The sequence below is a fragment of the Fonsecaea nubica genome (assembly GCF_001646965.1).
Source record: "Fonsecaea nubica strain CBS 269.64 chromosome Unknown Scaff53, whole genome shotgun sequence".
NCBI classification, from domain to species: Eukaryota; Fungi; Ascomycota; class Eurotiomycetes; order Chaetothyriales; family Herpotrichiellaceae; genus Fonsecaea; species Fonsecaea nubica.
Window position 1 is genome coordinate 46,760 of NW_019173726.1, and position 23,413 is coordinate 70,172.

The following is a 23,413-nucleotide window of genomic DNA, read 5'->3' on the forward strand; positions in this document are numbered from 1 at the left end:
CTTGTGCAGCAGAGACAGATGTCTTTATACAACGTAGAGAATAAATAGTAGATAATACTTATACGTACCCAAAGCGGGCTGGATAGCTGGATTCTCATCCTCTCAGTCAGAGCGGGAGGAAGGGAGTATCTCCTCATCACAAACATGACATTGCCCATCACGCATTCCCCCAGGTGCCCAGTACGTTGATTATAGGAATATCATAGTATGTATACCTGGATACCTAGATTTGCAGATGTATAAGACAAATAACACCCATTTCCAGATCAGCTCATCTCGAGTCAATTCAACTCACATCCTCAATCCTGTACGACTCTTAGGTCTTCAACGGCGGCACCTCAATCCTCAACAACGGCGCGTGCTGCTGCGTACCGAACGTGTCCCTTTCGCCCACGCTGCCCTGCAACTGATTTGCCGGTCGCTTGAACGTGCACTTCCACCCGAGCGCGGGCTCGAAGAACATACAGGTCAGAATGTCGTCGTCGCTAGCCAGGTGGTAGAGGTTCCTCATGACGTCCTTGGTGAGGACGGCGCTGTCGCGCACGTGCTTCCAGATGGTGGGGTCGTCGAAGAGGATGTCGAGCGTGATTTCGTAGGGGCCCGAGTTCTTGGAGCGCACGACGGCGGCGAGGTCGGCGATGCGGGTCGGTTGCGACGGATCTGGGAGGGCGTGTTTCGCGGAGGCTGCAGAGTGGATGTTTAGTATGGGTGCTCATAGTTTTCTGCATAAACTACCTTCTTTTCGGGTCTTGGAGTTGAACTTACCTGCGCCTACAGGAGTGACTACATCTCCAGCCTGTCGAACCGGCCGTTCAGACCGCACCAGCTTCGACCTCGATGCGTCCGGGCTGCCAATCACAAACGACTCGATCGGGAAGAAACTGAGCGGATCCTCGACGTCCATCAGATGGTACACGCTAAACTTGTACACCGGCCCCACGGACTGCTCCAACGGCGTCAGCGGCGAGGCGAAGTTGCCCGCGGTGGCCAGTTGGCCGGGGTATTCGCCGTGGAGGACCATGACCCTGGCGTATCCGGCGACAGCGTCGGCTTCGTTCTGGGTCGCGGCGATGACTTCTCCCAGAACACCGATTTCGTGGGGCACCGCGGTGGTGGCATCCGGATCGAGCGGGCCCATGACAGCGTTCTTCCCGTAGATGTGGAATATCAATTGCGGACCATTGGCTTCGCCGAGTGTCGGGAACGCCGCTTTTGTCCTCGGCCGCACCGTGTGCTCGAGAAAGTCGTCGATGCCCCGGATGAGGATGGGGTCGCGAATGCCTCCAATGAAGGCGGAACGGAAACCGACTTGTGTAGCCCCTTCAAGTTTGATCTGGTATGTCGGCGTAGGCACAAACTCGGCCCCCTGGATGTGGATAGACCGGCCGTCCGTCTGTGGCTTAAACTGTACCTTGTCCAGATGTAAGACGCCACCCGGGCCAGGGAGCCTGTCTGGACGGGTTTTCTCGTACATGGTGTGCGCTGCCACAGAGCGGGGTATACATCGCTGGCCCGGTGTGATAGGCGTCAACTGAAAACTGTCCTGGTACATGGTCGCCAGGATCGAGCGGCCCTTGGGCACCGCGCACTGTCCGCCACACTCGACGATCTTCCCCATGTGCCACGCCGGGTCGCGCTGGACGCCGCGGTGCATACTGAATGCTGCAAAGGGCGCGGGATCGTATGATCGCCCAGAGATGACAATATCCACGTCCGGGTCCTCGAGTGCTTTCATAAAAGGTTCAGCGCCCATCTGCGCGACGATGGCCACGGCGTCCGACACATCTTCCTCCTTCAACGCGGGACCTGGGCCGCAGGGTGTGATGGCGCCCGCTCGTAGCTGGCTCAGTATCACCTCGCGGTCGTTCTTGAACTTGATGGTCGCCACCTTGAACCGGTAGCCCTTGCGCTCGCTGATCTCGCGCACGATGTTGACCAGGATGTCCACCTGCTCATTCGTGCCCGCGCCACCGGCGGAGCTGACGAGCAATTTAATGCCAAAGTCGAAGCAGGCCTCGAGAATCGGGGTGAGGTCGTGTGCAAAGGCTTGTTTACTGACAATCGTCCGGCCGCTACCCAGCATGTACGGGCCTGGGTCGGTGGAGCCGCTGTCCGCAATGATGGCGTCGGGACGGGTGTTTTCGTCCAAGACGGTGGTCCAGAAGTCGACGACATCATAGCCGTAGCCCAGCATGGGCGTCGGCGCGAAGATTTTGACGGGATAGTTTTTGGCAATCATGGCTGCTGATGTCTGTATCCCCTCTCTGACACAGCATGAATTCACATTTGTTCCTTTGTTCAAGTTCTGTCAGGGTCGAATTAAGGCCTGATCCGAAGGGCAGAGATCACCTGTCGCTTGGGGAGTATCGTATTCGACTCCGCTGTCGGAGTGGTTGGATGGTGTTGTCGAGGTGAGTCTCTGGATCTGGGGGATTCGAGATCGGACAAACTCAGCCTCGTCGGGCCCGACACCGGGCGAGGCTGTGACCCTGACGTCCCTTATTGTTGGCATCAATCGGCGCAGCTTCGGAGGAGGGTTCCTTCGTCTTCCTTCATGATCTCCAAAAGGCTTCTCTCTCTCTTCTTTCTGATGGCAAGCCTTCACTATTCCCCCACTAGACTCTCTCCACGTTGCTTGCATCTCTTGCAGCTGTCCTCACATGCCATATTCCCCACTGGACTGGTTTCCCACTGGGACGAACTCAACCCGTATCGACCCCGGAATTCCTACCCCGGATTTCATCTTCCGCTCTGCACATGTTTGTGCGTGTATGCGTATCCTGGGCAAAGAGCTGGGAACATGTGACGATGAATTTTTTGCGGTCCACGGCTAGACAGCCCGGAAGACTGGGTTGAGTGGACGATACCCCTCTGAGGGTGGCCCGGGAAGACCTTGGGCGAGGTGTCTGTCTCTACAATGTACACAGGTGCCTACAGATGTTCGGTGGGGTTTTGGGAATGCACAGTTCAAGGCACTTCTCGTCTCTAGACCCTGACTGATTGACTGATTGAGACTTCTTCCTGACCTTTGGCTTTTTTGTTTATAGAGAAGAGGAAACAAATACTCGTTTCCCTTGAATCGATATCGTCTCCTCACTTTGTGTCGCACTGGTCCTTTTATCTTCTCTTTATCACTATCAAGTCACTTGTTATCAGCTTCTTCCGTCAAACATGGGTTCTCTCGGTTCCTTCCAGCAGACCAAGTCGCTGGCCGACGTGAAAAACAAGAAACTACTACACTACAAGGGCTTCATTGACGGACAATGGGCCGATGCCGCCTCTGGGAAAACATTCGATTTGATCGATCCAGGCACAGGTAAAAGCACTACTTACCTTGACAGCCTCCGTTTCCTGTTTTTTTTTACGCGCGATGGCAGAATATGGCAGACCTAACAGCTTGTGTGATTTCAAGGCGAGAAACTGGCCACATTCCCTGAAATGGGCGCGGCGGATGTCGCTCGAGCGATCGATAGCGCCTCTAAAACCTTTGTCACCTGGAAAAACACGTCGGGCCGTGAGCGCGCGCGCATGCTGAGAAAGTGGAATGACCTGTGCCTGGAAAACACCGAGGACTTTGCCTTGATCATCACCCTGGAGACGGGTAAGCCGCTGTACGAGGCAAGGGCCGAAGTGATTTACGCGTGCAGCTTTCTCGAGTGGTTTGCGGGCGAGGCTGAGAGGTGCGATATGATCCCCCACGGAGCATGTGACGCATCAATAACCTACAATGCGGGTTGTGCTGACAGTTTGGGACCACCATTAGGACGCATGGTGAAAATATCCTTACCGCCAACAGGAAACAGCGACTCGTCACGATGAAGCAGCCCATTGGAGTGGTCGGTTGTCTGATGCCGTGGAACTACCCCATGGCCATGATTACCCGCAAAGCCAGCGCGGCCATCGCTGCCGGATGTACCACCATCTGGAAACCTGCAGGCGAAACACCTCTCTCCGCTGGCGCCATGGCCGTCCTTGCTATGGAGGCCGGCATCCCAGCCGGAGTGATCCAAATCATCACCAGTTTGACCACCGTCGCAGAGGTGGGCAAGGAGATTTGCACAAACAAGCTGGTGAAGAAGGTCAGCTTTACGGGCAGCACGAGAGTGGGGAGGTTGTTGATGGAGCAGTGCGCGCCGACGGTGAAGAAGCTGAGCTTGGAACTTGGGGGCAACAGTCCCTTTATTGTCTTTGACGATGCAGATGTCGATGTTGCCGTCGAGGCTGCCGTTATGGGTCAGCAGCACCAGCACCTTGCCCGTCATTTTCTGTTCAGAAATGCTAATTCCCCGGGATAGCCAAGTTCAGAAACACCGGTCAAACGTGCGTTGCCGCCAATCGAATCTTTGTGCAAGACGGCATCTATGACAGGTTCGCCAAAGCCTTGTCCAACACGATTTCGACTTTCAAGATCGGCCCGGGCACTCAGGTACCGCAGCCTGGTGTCATTTTTGATGAAGAAATGAAGTATACTGATGAGGATTGCAGGATGGTGTCTTTGTCGGACCATTGACTCACGAGAACGTACTGTCAAAAGTGCTGACTCACATTGAAGGTCTGGTCTCATTACACAAACACATGGTGACCACCAGAACTATGATGCTGACCTGGATTATGCAGAGGCCAAGAACAACGGTGGCAAGATCATCCTGGGCGGGAACCGAGTAGAGGGAACAAAAGGATACTATGTCCAGCCGACTATTATTGCAGGTCAGTTTCTCCATTGATACTGGGAGTAAACCTTCTGGGCCCTGGTCGAGATACTAACCAGACTGCCACCGCGAACAGATATGCCCCGCGGCACCATCACTGAGCGAGACGAGGTGTTCGGCCCCGTCATCCCCCTATACCGCTTCCACACCGAGGAGGAGGTCATCGAACTGGCCAACAACGTCGACGTCGGGCTCGGCGCCTTTGTCATGACGTCCAGCATGCCCCGACAATGGCGCGTGACAGAAGCTCTCGAGGCAAGTTGTTTCTTCCCCTCCCTCTACCAAGACGACTTCATTCTTTCCCCTTGTTGGATACTCTGCTGACAGCATATGACCTTTTGTCTATGTGTGTGTACAGGTCGGTGTCGTCGGCGTAAACATTGGTCTCCTCTCAGCCGCCGAAAATCCCTTTGGAGGCGTGAAGCAGTCCGGTTTTGGTAGGGAGGGTGGACGTCAAGGGATTGACGAGTACCTCGTTCTCAAGAGCATGTTTTTAAATGTTGCGAGTGGTTGAAGTCGAGTCTCAGGAGAGAGAATGGAGAGCCTGGAGCAGGCGATATATCTACATACCTACCCAGGGCCAAAGTATCCGTCACAAGTTCCTGTAGATATCTCTGTCAGAGCATAATATGTGAGGTGTTTGAGAATTCTTATACCTTGTTGATTGGGCGTTATGGTTTCTCTACGGGGTAATGTAGGTAATGTAGGATGCTTCTCGATACCAATAGAAATGCTAGGGTACCGAGTGCTCTCGGAAGAGAAAATGATCTGTGCAACTGAGCATATATCTCTTCATCATACACACTTTCTGACTACTGTGACTTTACTTCTGAACGCTGGACCAAAAGGCAGTACATGGTGATATCAAACATATTCTTTCGTTTATATGTCTCTATAGTCTCTCTACTCAAAACCCCCCTTTCAAAGTAGCCCCTCCAGCGGCAGCGTCAAACTCTGCGGCCTCGTTGATCCCGACGACCCTAAAAATATCGTAGATACCCCCGGCCTTGTCCTCCCTCTCGGTGACAAAGCCCGTGTCTCGCAGCTCGGTCATGGCGCGGCGGGTCGAGTTGTACACCTCGGTCAGCGACAGGATGGACCAGATGACGATCTTGAAGCCGATCTCCTTGGCTTCGGCGGCGGTGATGGCCGGGGTGACGCCGCCGTGGACGATGTTGAGCAGGCACGGGATCGGGTGGAGGGCCTTGACGGCGGCGCGGGCCTGTTCTTTCGACACGAGGCCCTCGAAGAAGGCGACGTCGGCGCCGGCCTCGTGCGCGGCCTTGAGGCGGCGGATCGCCTCGTCAAAGCCCAAAGACTGCAGCGAGTCGGTGCGCGCGATGATGACCAGGTCGCGGCCCGAGGCTTCGCGGGCCATGCTCGCGGCGCGGATGCGCGTCAGATACGTCTCCAGGGACACCAGCTCTTTGTTGCGCAGGTGGCCGCAGCGCTTGATGAAGGCCTGGTCCTCGATGTGCAGCGCGGCGACGTTGCCTTCGATGTACGTCTTGGCCGTGCGCGCCGCCGACAGCGACGAGCCGAAGCCCGTGTCGGCGTCGGCGATGACGGGCACCCTCCAGTCCAACCCGGCGATCATGCTGGCGTTGGCCGCCATCTCGACCATGTTGATGATGCCCAGGTCTGGCGAGCCCGTGCGCGACGCCGCCGTGCCCGCGCCCGTCATGTACAGCGCGTCGAAGCCAATGTCCAGGGCGATGCGGGCCGTGTAGCCGTCGAAGACGCCCGGGCAGACAACGATCTTGTCCGGGTCGTTGATCATTTCGCGGAGGATGGTGGCGGCCTGTCGAAATGGCTTTTTGCCGTCGCCGCTCTGCCTAGTCGTCCAGGCCATGGTTGGCGTCGAGCGTGTGAATAGTTTTTACGGGGAAGAGACGTAAAGTATACGGGAAGTGTCCAGACCAACCAGTCCTCAGATACTCAGAAGCATTCAATTTCTCGTTCCAAAGACTTTGGATCACGAGCGTTCAGCACGACACACGACACGACGCGATCGATACACGCAAAATGAGTCCCTCCAGTTCTCTATCTACAATAAAGAGTAGTCGACCAGGTGACCCTGTGCGCGACTGATTTTATGCAACCTGTACCCAACTACTCGGTTCTCCATCTCCTCCTCTTAACTCTGTAATTTTGTACAACGATCCGTGATTCGCAAATGCAAACGTAAACCGCAAACCGTAAACGCCGGAATAAGCGACTTTGTAAACAACACTCACTCTTCTCTCTCTCCCCCCTCATCCCCACTGAGTGGGAAAAGGAGGAGTCGAGTGGGGGGAGAAAAAACGACGGGCACAACGGCCAATACCGTGGCTTGCAGATCCTAGATCCCGGCATAAGCGAGGCGCGAAGCTAGGATGCGCTTGAAAGGAAAACCCCTCCGATACTGGCGCAGATCGTTAGAGGAGCGATCGGATGGTGCGAAGACGGATGGACCCTTGCGATTTCGGGGGTTAGGGCCTCTTGGGGCCGGCTATTGAGAGGGCCGATCGGAGGTTGAGAGCCAAGTGGCACCTTGGGGACGGTGGAATAGGCTGGGATGGGATGTTGTGCTTGTGGTGGATAGACTTGGATGCCGGGCCAGTAGCAAACAACCTCGACAGTTTGAGACTTGAACGGATTGTTCTGATCTACCTCTACCTCTGCCTCTGCCTCTGCTTTTGAAAGGGGGGCAAAGGGACGTTTTATATACCTCGTACTCAAAGCTTCATTGCTATTTTGGTATTTGAGAGGCTTTGCTCTGCTAACCAGGATTCTTCTTTCCATTCTGTATCGAATCAAGTCGCCTGACTCCCTAGGAGTACATGGTCATCCCCCAGCGACTCGATAGGCTCCATAGTGCTCGCACCAAACCATTCCGAAGACACACCACTGTTTTCCAGCCCGAACAACACACCGAGACCAGAGACCAGAGGCCAGAGCTTCAAGTCCTGTCCCATTCACGCATCTGGACTGTCCTCCGTCTTCTTCAAGGCCCGAAGAGCAAGTTCGGCAATCAACCGCCCTGCCTGGTCCGCCGTCATATTGTTCTGGAACCCGATCTGTCGCAAACTGCCCCCGTTCACCAATCGTTCCGCCATCGCTCTAGCAAGCTTTGTACGAGCCTCGATGACTTTGTCGTCCTGTACGCCTTTGCCTTTGCCTTTGTCAAGCGGGAATTTGGGCAAGTCAAACAAGTTGGCAGCCTTTGTGAGCACGCACGGTAAGAAATTAGCAATCGCGGGCACAACAAAACGCTCTGTGGCTTTTTGAGGGCATTTACCTTTTCAGCGGGTTGCGACGCGTTGTTGGAATCCATTCTTGAGCTGAACGGGAGAGATTATTCTGAGTGACTGAAGGTATTTGAGTGATTTGGGTATGCGTAACTGCGTGTGTTTGCGTGTTTGTGTGTGCGAATTTTGTCTTGAATTAACCAGAGGAAAGAGATCCAGAGGAGGCTTTTCAAGGGAGAAATGGTCTGCTTTGACGTGTGACGGCGACCTTCTTGACAAGAATGTTCATTCACCGACGACTTGGATGTGATTGTTTACTGCGTCCTCCCGCAGGCCATGGTGGGCGCGGTATCGGGCTGTCTTCCTCCCACTCTCTCACAGCAATGGTATTTTCTACGAAGCGAGCAACTGGCTCCCTTTGGCTCCACTGAACATCTATCAGATATAACCCTTTGTCTATCTCTCATCACCTTCTTTATTTCTACTCCGTTGATGCTAACAAGAGGGCGACAATGGTGGTGACAACGTGCTTTGTTGCCGAAGTAGGAAAGAAAACCAGATAAAGACATGGATGGTATACTATCGTTCTGCCATGGGAGAGTCTGGAGAAGAACACCAATCCACCCAGAACGACTCGTTGGAACTCCGTCAAAAGCTTCTCCAGTAAGTAGGTATCTTGCCCACCGTGTCGATCGTGTCGTACATGCCACCGTCAAGCGTGCAAAACCTATCGAGGCATCGAAGTGGCTGCCTTTACCCTGGATCTTTCCTTTCTCAACAATCCTCAACTAAACACCGCTCATTCGATAAAGGATGAACTGCCTCCAGGCTGTGCAAGGCAGTACATGCATGTCCACTGCCTCACGGCAGGTCTCCTCACTATTCATGTCAGAATGCATAAATATTCGTTGTCAAAACATTCTCAACACTGTACTTCCTCGCCACATGACGGCACAGATAATCAGCAATCAACTCGTCCATCTCCTGATTAGAATCTCCCCAAGCTCGACATAGGTCACCAATGACAGACCAGAAGGATCCAACGGCGATATCGGCCAAGGACAGCAACAACCCAGCCATGACCGATACCATCACGGCCTCAGGGCAAGCAGATCCGAAGGCAAGTGCGGTATCCTCACCAGCGTCGTCAGACGTGCCAGGAGGGGTGGCAACTCCAAGACGATTCATCCGATCGTTAACATCCAGGAAGTCATTCAACGTCGCATCAGATCCGTCTCTTGTGCCCGCGCCCCTCACTATTAGAAAGCAAGCCCGAAACGTCTCGGCCCCTGCATCCCTCCCGAGCAGCGACAGTGCGACCGCAGACGCCGCCCATCAGGCCGAGCGCCATGGTCATGATCCCACCAAGCCGGAACCAGGGTCCAGCAGCAGCAGCAATCCAGGCAGTATTTGTCACCACTTTCGCAACCGACCCCGCTCGCACCAGCACGCGATCCTCGCCGCCGTGACCAGAATGGTCGCCAACGGCGAGGCCGAGGTGGCTGAAATTGCCGCGGTTTTGGACATGGAACCGAGCGAGCTGGTCCAGTACATTGCGGATTTTGAGGCGTTGGCCCGAGAGGCTCCGAGCGTGGTGGACGAAGAGATCACGGCGTTCTATTCGTCGATTCCTGCCACAGTGCTGAGCGAGAGCGAGGTGGACGAGCTCTGCGGCGGCACGCCTCTGGGATATGTCGAGACGAACGAAGCTGGCGTTGTTGCTTTGACAGGGAAAGAGACAGGGATGGAGCCGGTCACGCACGAAGGGGACGACCTATCGGATGATGGGAGCGAGAGCACCATCCGCGCGAGGCGCTTGTCCTGGGTAAGTAGCGACGACGACGATGACGGCGCCGAAGTATACTACGACGCACAGGAATATCCCGACGAGAGCCCAAGTCCAAGCCGCGTGCCACCACCACTCTACACTGTTCTATGGAGTAGCGACCACGACCACGCTGACAGAACCGTCCACTCCCACTACCTGACACCAGGCCGCCAGGTACTTGAACTTCAACACCGTCGACTCCCCATTCCTGATACCACCACCACAACCACCACTACCGCAATCGTCCTCTCCGTCGTCCTACCCGTTCCAGACCCAGCAGCACCTCGTACGGCTCCACCACCGCCACCGCAGAAATCGCTCCTCCAGAGAATCATCTCCAAGGTCCCGAACATCGTGTGGATGGGTCTGGCCGTGCTGGTCGGGAGATTTCTGGGCGTTGCGCTGTCCGAGGCGACTTCGCCGCATCGTGGATATGGGTACATGCACTCGTATTACTAGCGAGAAGCGATGAAATGACAAGGCTACGAGGGGATAATGGATTAATGGATAATGGAAAAGTGGATCTTTGTTCGGACGAGGAGGTACGATAAAAGAAAAAAAAAGCCTACGAAGAAGGAAAAAAAGACGAAAAATGCCAAAATAAAGTAACATCAAACAAAATACAAAGAAATACAAAGCATACAGTCAGTCAGTCAGTCTACTCTACTCTACTCTACTTGTAGCCGCAACATCGTATCTATAAAATTTTTCAGGGGTGTGAGTACATTACGCACACCAGGACAAATACATCCACACAACACACATACATATATACCTAGGTACATACTCAACACGTATTGAAGAACGAGGCACACACACGAGGTGAGCCTGAAAAAAAAAGGCGATCAAGTCAGATCACGTGTATCCGCTGCCCCCCTGAGGCTCTGGCGAGGCTGGAATGCGTCAGGGGCGCACATTCCACGCCTCCCAACCTCTACATATCAGTGTCAAAAAGATCATCCTTCACATCCGCAATAGTAGAAATACCGGGCCTACCGAGGTACGTACGTAGGCAGACAACATGCATGTAGATCTGCACTTTCCTTCACGTCACTTCATGTCGCTTCACTTATTTTACCCTACGCTGCACTACCACGTCAACTCGGCGTACAGGGTATGTACTAATGTATGTACGCACTACGTGTCGGAGATGGCCCTCTACTGAATACACTAGACGGCATATTACCCATCACCGTCGAGGTCAGGAATAGTCTAGAGATGTGGATAAAGCTGTGTTATTTTGCTTTTATGCTTACATCCAAATCTGTGCGAATGTCGTTGATGTCATGTAGAGCAATGTTTGGATTCTTTGCATGTCGTCTGGTGTCAAATGCACTCTGGTTCCCCCTCAGCCCGAACCGCCTCCTCTGATCAAGTGCTCCATGTATGTGGTGATGATACACTTGCCAAGCTCGGAATAGAAGACTGTAAATGTCCCTCATCCCATCAGTCTGTAACGTGGAAACAGTGAAACTCGTCCCGAGCTAGCCAATCGCGTGTCGTCTGATAGGGCAATTATCATCATAACACCACCCAAGTGTCATTGGTATCTCAAGCCATCCGAGCTACAATCGCCCTCGTTAAGCACCGAGACCTTGACCTCGTCGTTAGGTCAGTACCCGTCCATCATTTGCTCAGTCTTCCTGATCACACCACTGAATCGTCCTGTACCGCCTTCACTCTGTCCATCTTCGACAGCGGCCCATCGCTCAAGATTATTGGGCCAGCCAAACGTCATCTGCCACGCCTCCTCGAGGACCCGCTTTTCGATCGGATGGATGCACTGAGTCAATGCTCCCAGCCAAGGGTATTGCTCGCCGCTTACCGAGGCATCCTCGATCATGATCTCATCCGCGTCCGTGATATCCGAGTTTGCCCTTATCCGAAAGCCCTTTTCAGGATCAAATTCGAATAGTATTGGCGGGACAAATCGTGCCTTGCGAACGCACAGAGCGTCGTCCATGCTCGGCTCGGCGCGGACAACGGCTGCGTTTTGATTAAAGTCCGCCGCCTGTCTCTTTGGAACTGAGATCTTCACGTAGCCACAGCTGTTGAGAATGATTTGTTGGATGTGTCCACGGAATGTTGCCTGAGGCATCGGGTGAACTTTTCTGTCAACAAGGCCCGCGTCATACTTGTGTGCAAGCAGTGTCTTTCCCGGCGTAATGGCATCAAGGACTTGGACCCAAGAAGCACCGGTGGGCAAAATCTCTTGAGTCCAGTCTTCTCGAGGATGAAGACAGTGAAGACGACCCATCATATTCCACGTGGGCGCGGTGATATCACCATCATGATGCGCGGTCATGCTGACCGAGTCAAGGCTCAAGGAATGGAGGCTTGTGTCGCGGCTGTCCTTCATGAATCCCCGAAGCATCGATGGCGTGAACCAACAGTTTTGAAATTTGAGCTCTCTCACGTGGTCGAATTTTGTAATCAGGACGCCTTGCTTTTTACTAGCATTGTCAAACAGCCAATCTCCGGGATTGTCGACAATTGGCGCAGGCAAGACGTGCTTATTACGGGCAAACATGCCAACAGCATGTTCTCCACCCCCGGTGTAACCAATAGTCAGACTGTGTAGATTCTCCATCTTGACAATGTATCTCCTCAGGAATTTGGTGAACTTCTCGGCAGCTTTAGATGGCAAGATCGTCATGTGCCTTGCAAATAGTCGATCCCCCGTCACGTGCTCCTGACGCCAGTCGGGGCTGATAAGGACCTCCAACGTCGTTAGTCCAGACAAGCTCTTCCAGAACTCTTCCAGTTCTAATGATGGAAGGAGTCCAGACGACAGTTTGCTGATCCGCAGGGTATGTATCGACTTGAAGTTCTGCTTTTGTGTGATAATCGCCGTCGTGTAGGCTGACAGGAAAGCACGCTGCGCCCATACAGTCTCCATTAACCATTGCGCTTGCGGCTCCGTCAGCATGCCTGGTAGAAGTGGAGATGCACCCGGATTAGCCGTTTTGCTTTGGATAAATGTACAGTGACCACCATGCTCAGCAGCAAGATTGTGACCACTGAAGATTAATGGCCACTGAGGTAGTTTTCTTCCTCCTTTCCGCGCATGTGCCAACAGTTGCCGCTGGATCGCAACCTGATGGGCCTGCGAAAAGTTGGGGATATCGCCATTTGCATCCATCAGAGCTTCCACTCCAGGAACTGGGCTCCCTCCTACATGGCATTCAGGGTCGTAATCGAATTGCTCGTCCTGACGTCTGAAACTCTCAATGTCTCGGATTTTGAGTCCTTCCAAGAAGCGAATTTCTCTGGCAGCGATCTCTGGGGAAGGCTGTTTCGCCATGAGTGCCTTGATGGTTCCATTGATAGTACTCTGTTGAGCCCATCTAAAATATTCATTACGAGCAAATGTAACCCAAACGTCTTCGGTTGGGAACGTCTTCCCAAAAACTTTGGACCCCTTCGTAGTTCGTCGGTTGAAAAGGGCCATATCGGAGATGTCAGGACCTTCAAGCCAGCCGTGGCCACTGTCGATACATAATCCAAGTTCTGAGGCCTTTGTTATGTGGCTAAGCGCTTCTTTGAGCAATGGACGGTTATGGTCGACCAGGTCCTCGATTGCCTGCAGTTCTGGAAAGCGTGGATACTGTTCAGTAGGCCATGTGAACTTGCCGAACCATGCGACTTGTTCCTTTTCAATGGTTTTCGTCTTAGCACGTGACAAGCCTTGCAGATCGTACTCGAATGACACGCCAAATTTGTTTATATTCACGCCATACTTCTTGAACATCGAGTCAGAGGGGAGGAGCCCCAACCTGCTATTCCAGTCGCTGCTGCCTGCGTCGAAAAAGTGTCTATCAAAGTTGACCACAACATTCCTGAACTGAATTGGAGCTATGGCTCGTGCGAGAGACTTGCTGACCAGTCGGAGATTTCTCACATCTTGCGTGGAGAGATAGCTGGTAACTTCTGTCCACAGATCGGAATCAATCTTTTGTAGGACGCTGGATTCTGGCTTGAGAGGTTTGACGGCTTTAAATGAGCGTGCTCTAGTCGAACTTGTTGATATCGGAGACAGGCTAGGAGGTATCGAGGGTTTCCAGAGGCGGGGATACTGTTTTTCGGGGACTGGATCGGGAACGTCCTCCAGACTCTCGGCTGGGTGAAGGATATCGTCAATGGTGAACGCAAGTCGTGATCCCCTCCTGGCAGCGATAGCCGCGTAAAGGGGTGTCCTTTCGGCATGGCTTAAACGCGTTCGTTCTTGTGGCTCAGCCGGACTGTTCCCTACCCAATCGTTCCCAGCAGAACTGTTTCGCTTCGCATGCCTCACCTGGTCCACAAACTGCTTCTTTTCGCTTGGTGGTATGGTTTCGGGAATAAGGCTCGAATATTTGAAAGAAACGAGTGGTGAAGATTGGTCCTCCGACCCAGATTGGACGACGTCGTTACTCGCAGGGGGTTCCTTCAATGAAGCCTGGCGGTCCTGGACACAATGAACAGAACTGTGAGATGATGCTTGAAGAACTTTGTTGCCCGTGGGCTCCTGCGCACGCGAAGAGGGAAGACAGCCTACGGACAAGGTAGGATCGTTCTCGGACTGGGAAATTGGATGAGACGCCGGAGTTCCCTCGTGCTGGAGGGTGCCAGGATGATGAGCCTCCGCACGAGATGCTGAGATGTCAGTCCTCATCACAGCTGATGAGCCCGAGAGTGAGAGGGCCTTGGAGTGTCTTCTCTGACGCAGCCTTGCGCGCAAGGGGCTAATAGAATCTTCGTGAGCCGTGTTTCTGACAGCCATTCTCTTGCTTTTGGTGTGCTCTTCGAACGTAGTTGCCCTAGAGGGACTCGTGCCGCTCGGTAACGAAGTGGGGGCATCTTCTGGATGGGAATTTTGCTGAGGTAGGTCTGACAGGAATGGGATTGGTAGTGTTGGCTGAAAGAGCGTAGCCTTTTTCTGATCACTTGCAACTTGGCTCGCCTGGTTGAGAGAGCTTTTGCGAGCCAGGCGTTGCGATCGTCGAGTTGCCAACGCCCCAGCAGGAGGGCGACCGTTGACTTGCTCAGTGAGCTCTGGAGTAGCAGATGGTGAGAAGAGGCCATGCGTAGTTGACGGAGCACTGCTGGGATGAAGCAGGCCAGATGCCTTGTGTTCCAGCGTCTCCTTCTGTTTCCCCTTCCCTTTCCCTTTAGCCGTTTTGGTGTCCCGTTCACGCCTCAGCTTGTCCACCTCTGCCCGCAGATATTCAACCAGGGTATCAGGACCAAAGTCGGTCGTAAAGGGAAGGTGGGCAGGGTCGGCTTCGGTTTCAGCGAGGCAGTCTTTCTTCTTGACGGCTTTGGCAGCGGAGGAGGCCCGGCGCTCAGTGCGAGCGAGCAGAGAAGTGAAATCATCTGTTTCTCCCTCTGCAACCTGCAAAGCAGGGGCGTGTTCGCCGTCTCCCGATTCATTCAATCGCGGAGGGTGTCGGAGGCTCATTGTTGCGGCAGATCGAGAGCACAAAGAGCACGGACGAAGAGACGGGCATTGGTGTTATTTAGGCATGTCGCTCCGAGGAAATCAATAAGGCAGGTCCCAGTAACATAGACAAATCAACCCTGTAAGAAAAAACTTAACAGTCACCAAAGCCAAGTGAATGAATTGTGGTAGAATAGGTTGCTCTTTTTTCTCCAACCACATCCACGTCTTTGCAACCACGCGGTTGTCGACGGGCAGAATGCGCCCCGCACATGCTACGGAATAATAATTTACCATCCCCAGCCTTGGCGCATCCCAGCCTCAAGTGTAATCCTCGACATTGAATTGGACGACGCCGATCTTGTCCAGGCTTCGTATACAAAGCATCTCGAACTAAGCTCTCACTCGTATTCAACCTTGTACTGTAATCTCTATCGAGCCAGGCAAGCTTAATCAAGCAGACTTCTATCCTGGATATCAAGGCCTTGTCTCCTTTCCTAGTCGAAGTAGCATTCCGAGTTCCCCATGTATGCATTCTTCTCTTCTCCACTGGTAGCACGATACCACGACTGCAGCAGCATATCTCGGTAATAACGGACTTTGTCTGTCCTTGAAGCCAGGCGTGCAACGCTGCGCTTCAATATAAATGCATGCGTCCGTCTCTTCTCAACTTCCTCTCGCAAAATGCACGAAGGCGGAGGCTACAACGGTGGGCTACAAAAGTGACCAAGCAAGATCAGACTTCGATTTTGGACCCTTCTCACTCCGACGATAGTAATTTCTTTGCAATCAGTATCTAGCCATGCCGCACTCGAACATTGCAGCACTCCTCCCGTCTCCCAAAGCACCTGCTCTCACCGTCTCTCCTGCCCCCTACTCACCTCCGTCTCCTGGCGAAGTGGTTATCAGAGCTCACTCCGTGGCAATAAACCCTGCCGACTGGGCAATCCAACGGCTCGGTATCCTCATCTCAGAAGAAGACGGCTACCCATGTATCCTCGGATGCGACGTTGCTGGGGAGGTGGTTGAGCTTCCCCAGGAAGGACAAGCAGACGAACGCGTCTCTAAACTTAGGATTGGCGATCGTGTAATCGGCCAAACATCGCCACTAAGGGTCAAAGATTGGAAAGACTCGGAGCTCAATGAGGATGACCTCGAACAATGGCGCGGGAAAAAGGTGTACGCCTACTCTTCCTTCCAAACGTACGTGGTTCTTCCTTCGCCGTTCGTGGCAAAGATCCCCGACAGCATGACCTACGAAGAGGCGGCCGTATTGCCGCTCGGCGTGACCACCGCCGCAAGTTGCCTTTTCCCAGAGGTGATGCTGGGATTGGACATGCCTCCCATGAAAGGCACAGCCGTGAAGAACAGCAAGACCCTCGTGGTCTGGGGAGCCTCATCAAGCGTGGGCTCCTGCGGCGTCCAACTCGCCGCGCTGGCGGGCTACACGGTTGTCGGTGTCTGTTCGCAGAGAAATCATGACATGGTCAGGTCGCTGGGCGCGGAGGAATGTTTCGACCAAGGAGATCCAAACATCGTCGAGTCTGTGATCTCATACCTCAAGAGTCAAGGCCAAGAGGTAGTTGGGGCGTACGACGCCATCTCCACGTCTCCGACCCTGCAACCTCTCTGTGAGATACTTCACGGATGTGGTGGTCGCAAGTTCATTGCCTCGGTCTTCCCAGGCGCCGAACAGCACGCCAAACACGACGTGTCGATTGTGACCAACCTGGCAACGGTGGGTGACTTTGCCACTGGTCTCGCGCCAGCGATATGGAGTTGGCTCGAGACCGCCTTGGAAGACCACCGGATGCAATGCATGCCTCCGCCTGAGCTTATGGGAACAGGGCTGGAGAGTGTCCAGGCAGCAATGGACGAATTGGCCGGGGGAACTGTGAGCGGAAGGAAATTAGTGGTCCGTCTTTAAGCGTGATCGAGATACAGCACGTTGCACCACGAGAGGCTAGAAAACACATATCTAGAAGAGAGCAGGAGTGACCCAAACTCAAGACGAGGATAAGAAGAGAATGAATCCCCAGGTATTCTGGAATGGGGGCAGCGCAGGGGGTGGGGGAGCAACGCAAACAGAAATTTGTTGACATCTGTGAGACCCCCGCTGCACGCAAGCACGTCTAGGGTTCTACACTGACGCAGTTAATCACAAAAAGTTACTAGCCCACAGAGTTTCATATCATCTTTTCTCATTCGTATGCTGTCTTTCAATGCTAAAGCAGAGCACAAGAGCAACTCCAAACTTGCAGCCATAGGGTATCTCTATGCACATCGAAACTTCCAGCCAACACCATATCATGAAGCTCAAGCCATAACAGCAACTAATGCTTGGTAGAATCCCATATGCTCGTAATCATGCTAGTTCACTCGTGCATGAGTTCCACCACCCATTGTCCAATAGATGCACAAAAAATCAACGCTAGTGCCCGCGATCGTCGTTTCCTAACGATTCTGCATTCCTTTGTTGCTTTCGATTCGATGCTCTCGAAGGTCATCTTGTCCGAATGACACAATACTTCAAGTCTCGAACAGAAGCAAGGTCTGACCGAATAGGTTCACATGATCTTGGCCGAGGGCCTCGGGCGTTCCGTCAACATTAACCATGTTCACTGAAGCCTTCGTTGTTAGACCATACAAGCTGAGATTGGATGAGCATTGAATGTCGACCATGTTTTCTTGACATGACTCTGTATCCAAGCATGTTTGGAGATAATTGTCAAAGAAGCTGTAGAGCCCTGCACCATACATGTGAAGACCACTTGAGTCCACGATCCGCAAGCCCCAGGCCTTCTTGCACGAGTCAGTGGTGCAGTCGGCAAAAGTAGGATCTGAGAATGCCGAATTTGGTGGAAACCCTCCTTCCAAGGCGTTGGGAGTAGCTTGCATATAGGGCGTTTCTGTTTGAATCGCACCCATGAAGATATCCCGAGCACTGGAAAATTGATAGTTGTAAAGCTGATTGTGCTCTGATGACGTTCCGTACAGCCAGACAGGACCTTGGCTCTCAACCAACAATCCACGACCGTTGTAAATATTGGTCTGGTTGTGGGCGGTAATGTCAAGCTCATGGTCAGCTACCCAGAACCAGCAGTTCTCCAAATAGGCGGAGGCTTGCTGAGTGATGTGCATCAGTAAGAAGGACCCTGCACACTGGGGCTTGAATTCAAAAGAGCCAGTGATGTTAGCCTGGCATGTATCTTGCTGCAGCTGAGTTCCTGCAGTCCCTCCGATCCGGAAGTGGACATCCCACATGCCACAAGAACCCTGGGACGCTTCTGCAACATTCCACTGCATCATGATAGCACCAGGAGCGGGCCCAAGAGTCTCGAAAACGAGGTCCGTTATCTCCACAGAACCGACATCTCCTTCAGTTCCGACTTGAAAGACGGGCTTGGGGTTGCTGACATCTGAGAACGCCGAACCTTGAGCCATAATAAGAGGCCAGATTTCTCCTGTGATGCGGATGTTGGAGGGGACCATGACTGTATTGCTAATGACATAGGCGCCGTGGTCGAAGTACACGACCTGGTCGGGAGTGGCATTATTGAAAATGTTTTGAATTGCTGCAGTGTCGTCAGTTACGCCGTCGCCTTTGGCTCCCGCCGATTTGACGCTGACAAAGGACGACACCGGGACGTCTTGGTATTGAGGCTTGGAGCGCTCAAAAACCTTATTCCCGTTCATCAGAGACGAGGCCATGCTGGGAGCAGTCAGCGGTTGTTGAACACGTGCCGATTTCAACGACACCGGGGTTGGAGAGCATGTGCCAGGAGTTGATCCAGATAACAGTGTAGGCTGAGATCGTGTAGCATTGGCCGACAAGCTTGAGGAAGCGTTGCCAGCAGCTGTCGGAGACGCAGTGACATAGACAGTGGTGGTTGTGAGCAATATGCCACTGGGTGGTGGTATGGCCGAAACGGTGAGTGTACTGGTAGTCGTCGAGTAGTACGAGATTGACGGAGGCTGGAAAGACAAAGGCCCAAGTTGCGGTTCTCTCTTGACGTTTTGAGACGATCCACTCGCAGGAGTATAAGAGTCACCTTGACCCCAAGATTCCACAACAAAGCCGCCAGCCAGGATGGGAGTGGTCCCGTCTGCACCAACAATAGCCGTCTGAACCCCAGTGAAGTCGACATTCTGCAAAGCCAAGGTCCCTCCAGTAGTGGGCTGGCTACTCATATTGTACGAGGTTTTTATACCAATTGGAGTGCCAGTCATGGCACTGTCAAGAAGAATCACAGATCCAACAGTCTGGTTAACTCCATTGTTCAAGTTCGACATGTCGATGCCGACGTCGCATTGGTTGATTGTCACGGACTTCAAAGTCCACAACCAGTTCCAATTCATGAAAATGGCAGTGTTGCACCCGTTGAAGGTCATGTTGCGCGTGGTAAACTGTTGGTTGCCTAAGAAAGCGCCGTAATTGCCACCATTGAATACAAGATCCGACATGAAGCCTCCGGAGCCGTTGTCCATGAAAATCCCTTGCTGTTTATTGGTGGGGCTCTTTGGGCGCATATTGAACACAATATTTTGAAGACTGGTGGCTTGTGCAACCTGCCAATGAATGCCCGCTCCCTGGTCTTCTGGCATCTGGGAGATATCGACAATGAAGTTGCGTATCTGTCGATAGAAATTGTTTTGATTTGTATACCACTGAGCACCATTGCCACCTGGGATGTAAGGATCGGTATCGAGTACAGCCAGGCCTTTGAAGCTAGGTAGGGCAAGGACAGTGGGAATATTGACCGCATCACCGACAAATTGGGTGTAGTAGAGCTGAATGATGGGAGCTGAGACAGCGTAGGTACCAGGTGGAAAATAGACGAGTGCAGGGGCAGTGGTAGAGCTATCGCAGCCTTGTCCGCATCGCGACCCATCGGTAATGGCATTGTTGATGGCAGTGGTGTCATCGGTCACACCGTCGCCAACTGCGCCATAGTCTTTGACATTACGGAAGATCTTGTAGCCGGGGCTGGAGTCGTAAGCCACGGTGCCTTGTCGCTGGATCTGGGAGAGCCAATACGAGGACGCCGCTTGTCGAGATTCGATGGGGACGCGTGTCGGGATGGCCCTGGCCAGCCAGGCTAGGAGAATGAGTAGGAAGGGGAACAGCATGTTTGGCGTCGATATTGAGGCGATTCTTTTGCTGTGACAAATTTGAGAAGTAGTGGTTTCGAAAAAGTCCTAGGACTGAGTGGGAATTCTTTATAACGTTGGAGGTGACCAGCACCAGACAAACGAGGTCGAGGCAGTTGTGAAAGGCAGCGATCACCGGGTCGGCGGCTTCAACACGCGTTTCAACAGTGGTGACAAGGGTGTAGTAAATTGTGGAATTGGTCGTGTGAACTGTGCACCGGAGAACGGAAGGCAGGATAAAGAGGCAGGCACGGGTTCAGTCGTGCAAGTGACGAAGGGGTTTTGAATAGTGATGAATCAGAGTGAGAGGGACAATTGATAACGGACAATCGTAACTGCGTTCTCACGCGTAAACAGACAATTGTTGTTGCAGAGGGTCCGGTAGCGACAACGAGGGAGTCTGTGAGAAGGGCAATTCTTCCGAGGCCTTTCTCTCTCTCTTTCTTCCTCCTTCTTTCTCTTCTCGAATGAGTGACAAAGATGTCCTCGACCCACAAGAACCGACTTGAATGAAACAAAGCAAAATGACGAAGAAATCCGAAGAGAACCGAGCGAATGAATCAAAGAAATGGTAAGGGACAACGAGCGCACCCTTGGAATCTGCTGAAAGAGCGACAGACAGAATGAGAAGAGAAGGACTTTGGTGTTGATGATATGCGCTGGCAGGCGTTTGTTCGCACAACTCGCACGCGCACAGCACAACGCAGCAGGAACACAAGAAGATGGCAGTCTCACAGAGAATCCCGGCTTTCTTTTCAACCCTGTTTGACCTCTGCAGTCAGTCTAGCGGTGTCGATCACTTGTACGTACTCGGTACTCTGTGCACGACGTCAGCCAGCCAGCCAGCTGCTTTGGGTGTGTTAGTTGCTCTTTGTCCCAATTTCGCAACACGCCGTTTTGACCCATCTTTCGGTGGACTCCTGCTGTCCTTTTTATTTCCCTTCTGCTCGCTGAACAAAGGGGTACCAAGCAGGAAGCCAGTGTCTCCGATCTTTCACTGCCGACATTACCTCCTGGACCAGCTGTCCCGGTGAAGCTAGGTCAATTCGCGCCGCTCCGCCTGGAAGCAACCGCGTGGTAGGGGATCCAAAAACAAGCAACTCTGGACCACCCGAGACATCTCATTCGTTGGACACGGCGATCCTGCAAGCTCCTTAATCCGCATAGAGCTTCCTCTCCACTCTCTGAGTTATGAACTCGGAAAGGTGGCGCAGGCGAAGGAAAATCTGTCGAGAAAGAAGGAGGAAGATGACACGAAGCGAAGGGGGTTCGAGATGCCAGCAAATTGGCCGATGACATCTTCTCCGATTGGCGGAATCAGCGCCAGGGGTATGAAACCTTCGAAACGTGCTAGGTTTGACAAATGGAGCACTTCGGGTAGTGGGAGTGGCGCTGTCGAGGCTTGACTGTGTGGCTGGCCATTGCTTCGACATGCTGCAACCTGCGCAAGCAGGAAGAATGTGAAGAAATTACTGGGCTGCTGGGATAATTGGCCAAAGGACCAGGTACGGCAACGATAAAACAGGGATCAGAGCCAAGTTGGATATTTGACTGGTTGGCTACCCCGAGCACTGACAAGTCATATTCTCATATTCCTCATCAGAATTCACGTCCAATGTCACCCCAGCTCATCCTCTACCAGACCTCATTGCTTCTAACTCGGTTTCAATCACCCCGGCCAATCGAACGATACCCTCCTCGATTACATCCAAGTCTTCCCAGGCATAGCACAAACGGAGATCCTGTTCAAACCGCGCTTCCTTGATTTTTCCATCTCCGTCCACCTTGAACATAGGTCCCGCAATTACAGTCAAGTTCGCTTCTTCCAACGCTCGTTTGTAGATGAGCGTCGAATCCAAATGGGCAGGCAGGGTCAACCAGATGAAGTAGCCTCCAGCAACATCCTTATCCGCCTGAGGCACAGTCACGCCCATTGGTAATAGGTGTTGCTCGACTGCTCGCATCATCAAATGGTATCGTTGCGCATATGCTGGCTGCAATTCCTGTAGGATGTGGTTTTGCAAAACTCCAGTGGACATCATCTGGGAAATGAAGGAAGCAGCCAGATGGGAAGGCGCACCTCCCGAGCGACTTGAACCCGTTTGTGACAACCCATAGACGAACGCGGGAGTCCCTTCAGCCCACCCTGTTCGACAACCGGGCCCAATAATTTTGCTAAAGCTCCCATTACTCACCGCATGCCCATATTCGTCGACTACTCCGCCATCCAATTCTCGGTCAACATCAACTATCCGTGGCAGGACGGCTGTATCCATCCTATGTGAGCCCGCCTTGGGGTCAGAGGGCCACTGAAGCATGTCGTAGACGTCGTCAGTGACAATGAGAGCGTCGTAGTGCCGTGCCAGACGAACAAGGGCTCGGCGACGCTCAAGACTCATGATTCGACCTGAAGGATTAGAGAATGTTGGTACTGCGTAGATGACGTGCTTATATATCTTTCTCCACGGCTTAGGCGACTTGAATCGGGGCGATGAATTGTTTTCAGCCATTGCGCGCGCCTCGCTCTCGTGAATGGCTCGCTGGAGGTATTCGATGTCGATACCTTCGGCATCCTCGGGTACAGCCTTTAACCTGTTGTCAAAACCAGAGTCGTTGAAGATCCTGCAAGCCAAATAATAAGTCGGTGCCACCATCCAGACATTGCGAGTATAGACTGGGTCAGTGAACGTCTGCAAAACGCAGGCTAGATTCTGGCTGGCACCGCCACTAATGCATATTCTCTCGCTTGAGATTATATCCTTTGGTCTGTAGAAATTATTGAGCCATTTGGCAATTTCCCCCCTGAGCGGCTGGTAGCCTTCGTCTGGACCATAAAACAATACATCCGAGTTGGCGGGATCGGATAATATACGCTTCGAAGCCTGCTCCAGCTGATGGAGCGGCAGGAGGCTCGTGTTTGGCCAGCCCTTGAGGAAATCAATATGCCTGGTTTTGGGTACCTTGGGAGGATGCGCGCGGGGACTGGCCCTTAATGTCATATTGGGCGCTATCGACACGGGATGTGCCCGGAGATGCAGGTTCAGTGGTTTCGCCAGCTGTCGACAATAATAACTCC

General features: G+C 52.9%; 8 protein-coding genes across 8 annotated transcripts; 3 read left to right on the forward strand and 5 right to left on the reverse strand.

The window, feature by feature from the left end:
- Nucleotides 1-316: 316 nt before the first annotated feature.
- AYO20_07501 (hypothetical protein) lies at nt 317-2,239 on the reverse strand (the record flags this gene model as incomplete). Its single annotated transcript, XM_022645786.1, has 2 exons — nt 317-684; nt 766-2,239. The coding sequence occupies 2 exons, from the start codon at nt 2,237-2,239 to the stop codon at nt 317-319; spliced, it is 1,842 nt and encodes a 613-aa protein (XP_022498196.1).
- Nucleotides 2,240-3,171: 932 nt separating this feature from the next.
- AYO20_07502 (hypothetical protein) lies at nt 3,172-5,223 on the forward strand (the record flags this gene model as incomplete). Its single annotated transcript, XM_022645787.1, has 8 exons — nt 3,172-3,316; nt 3,413-3,680; nt 3,797-4,233; nt 4,296-4,426; nt 4,486-4,521; nt 4,590-4,707; nt 4,786-4,946; nt 5,068-5,223. The coding sequence occupies 8 exons, from the start codon at nt 3,172-3,174 to the stop codon at nt 5,221-5,223; spliced, it is 1,452 nt and encodes a 483-aa protein (XP_022498197.1).
- Nucleotides 5,224-5,616: 393 nt separating this feature from the next.
- On the reverse strand, nt 5,617-6,561 carry AYO20_07503 (hypothetical protein; the record flags this gene model as incomplete). Its single annotated transcript, XM_022645788.1, has 1 exon — nt 5,617-6,561. One exon carries the CDS (start codon nt 6,559-6,561, stop codon nt 5,617-5,619), a length of 945 nt encoding a protein of 314 aa, XP_022498198.1.
- Nucleotides 6,562-8,960: 2,399 nt separating this feature from the next.
- AYO20_07504 (hypothetical protein) lies at nt 8,961-10,226 on the forward strand (the record flags this gene model as incomplete). The annotated part of the gene is made up of 1 exon (XM_022645789.1): nt 8,961-10,226. The coding sequence occupies one exon, from the start codon at nt 8,961-8,963 to the stop codon at nt 10,224-10,226; it is 1,266 nt and encodes a 421-aa protein (XP_022498199.1).
- Nucleotides 10,227-11,379: 1,153 nt separating this feature from the next.
- AYO20_07505 (hypothetical protein) lies at nt 11,380-15,207 on the reverse strand (the record flags this gene model as incomplete). The annotated part of the gene is made up of 1 exon (XM_022645790.1): nt 11,380-15,207. The coding sequence occupies one exon, from the start codon at nt 15,205-15,207 to the stop codon at nt 11,380-11,382; it is 3,828 nt and encodes a 1,275-aa protein (XP_022498200.1).
- Nucleotides 15,208-15,988: 781 nt separating this feature from the next.
- On the forward strand, nt 15,989-17,113 carry AYO20_07506 (hypothetical protein; the record flags this gene model as incomplete). Its single annotated transcript, XM_022645791.1, has 1 exon — nt 15,989-17,113. The coding sequence occupies one exon, from the start codon at nt 15,989-15,991 to the stop codon at nt 17,111-17,113; it is 1,125 nt and encodes a 374-aa protein (XP_022498201.1).
- Nucleotides 17,114-17,715: 602 nt separating this feature from the next.
- On the reverse strand, nt 17,716-20,316 carry AYO20_07507 (hypothetical protein; the record flags this gene model as incomplete). Its single annotated transcript, XM_022645792.1, has 1 exon — nt 17,716-20,316. The coding sequence occupies one exon, from the start codon at nt 20,314-20,316 to the stop codon at nt 17,716-17,718; it is 2,601 nt and encodes an 866-aa protein (XP_022498202.1).
- A 1,649-nt stretch (nt 20,317-21,965) lies between these two features.
- AYO20_07508 (hypothetical protein) lies at nt 21,966-23,336 on the reverse strand (the record flags this gene model as incomplete). Its single annotated transcript, XM_022645793.1, has 1 exon — nt 21,966-23,336. The coding sequence occupies one exon, from the start codon at nt 23,334-23,336 to the stop codon at nt 21,966-21,968; it is 1,371 nt and encodes a 456-aa protein (XP_022498203.1).
- Between the last annotated feature and the right edge of the window lie 77 nt (nt 23,337-23,413).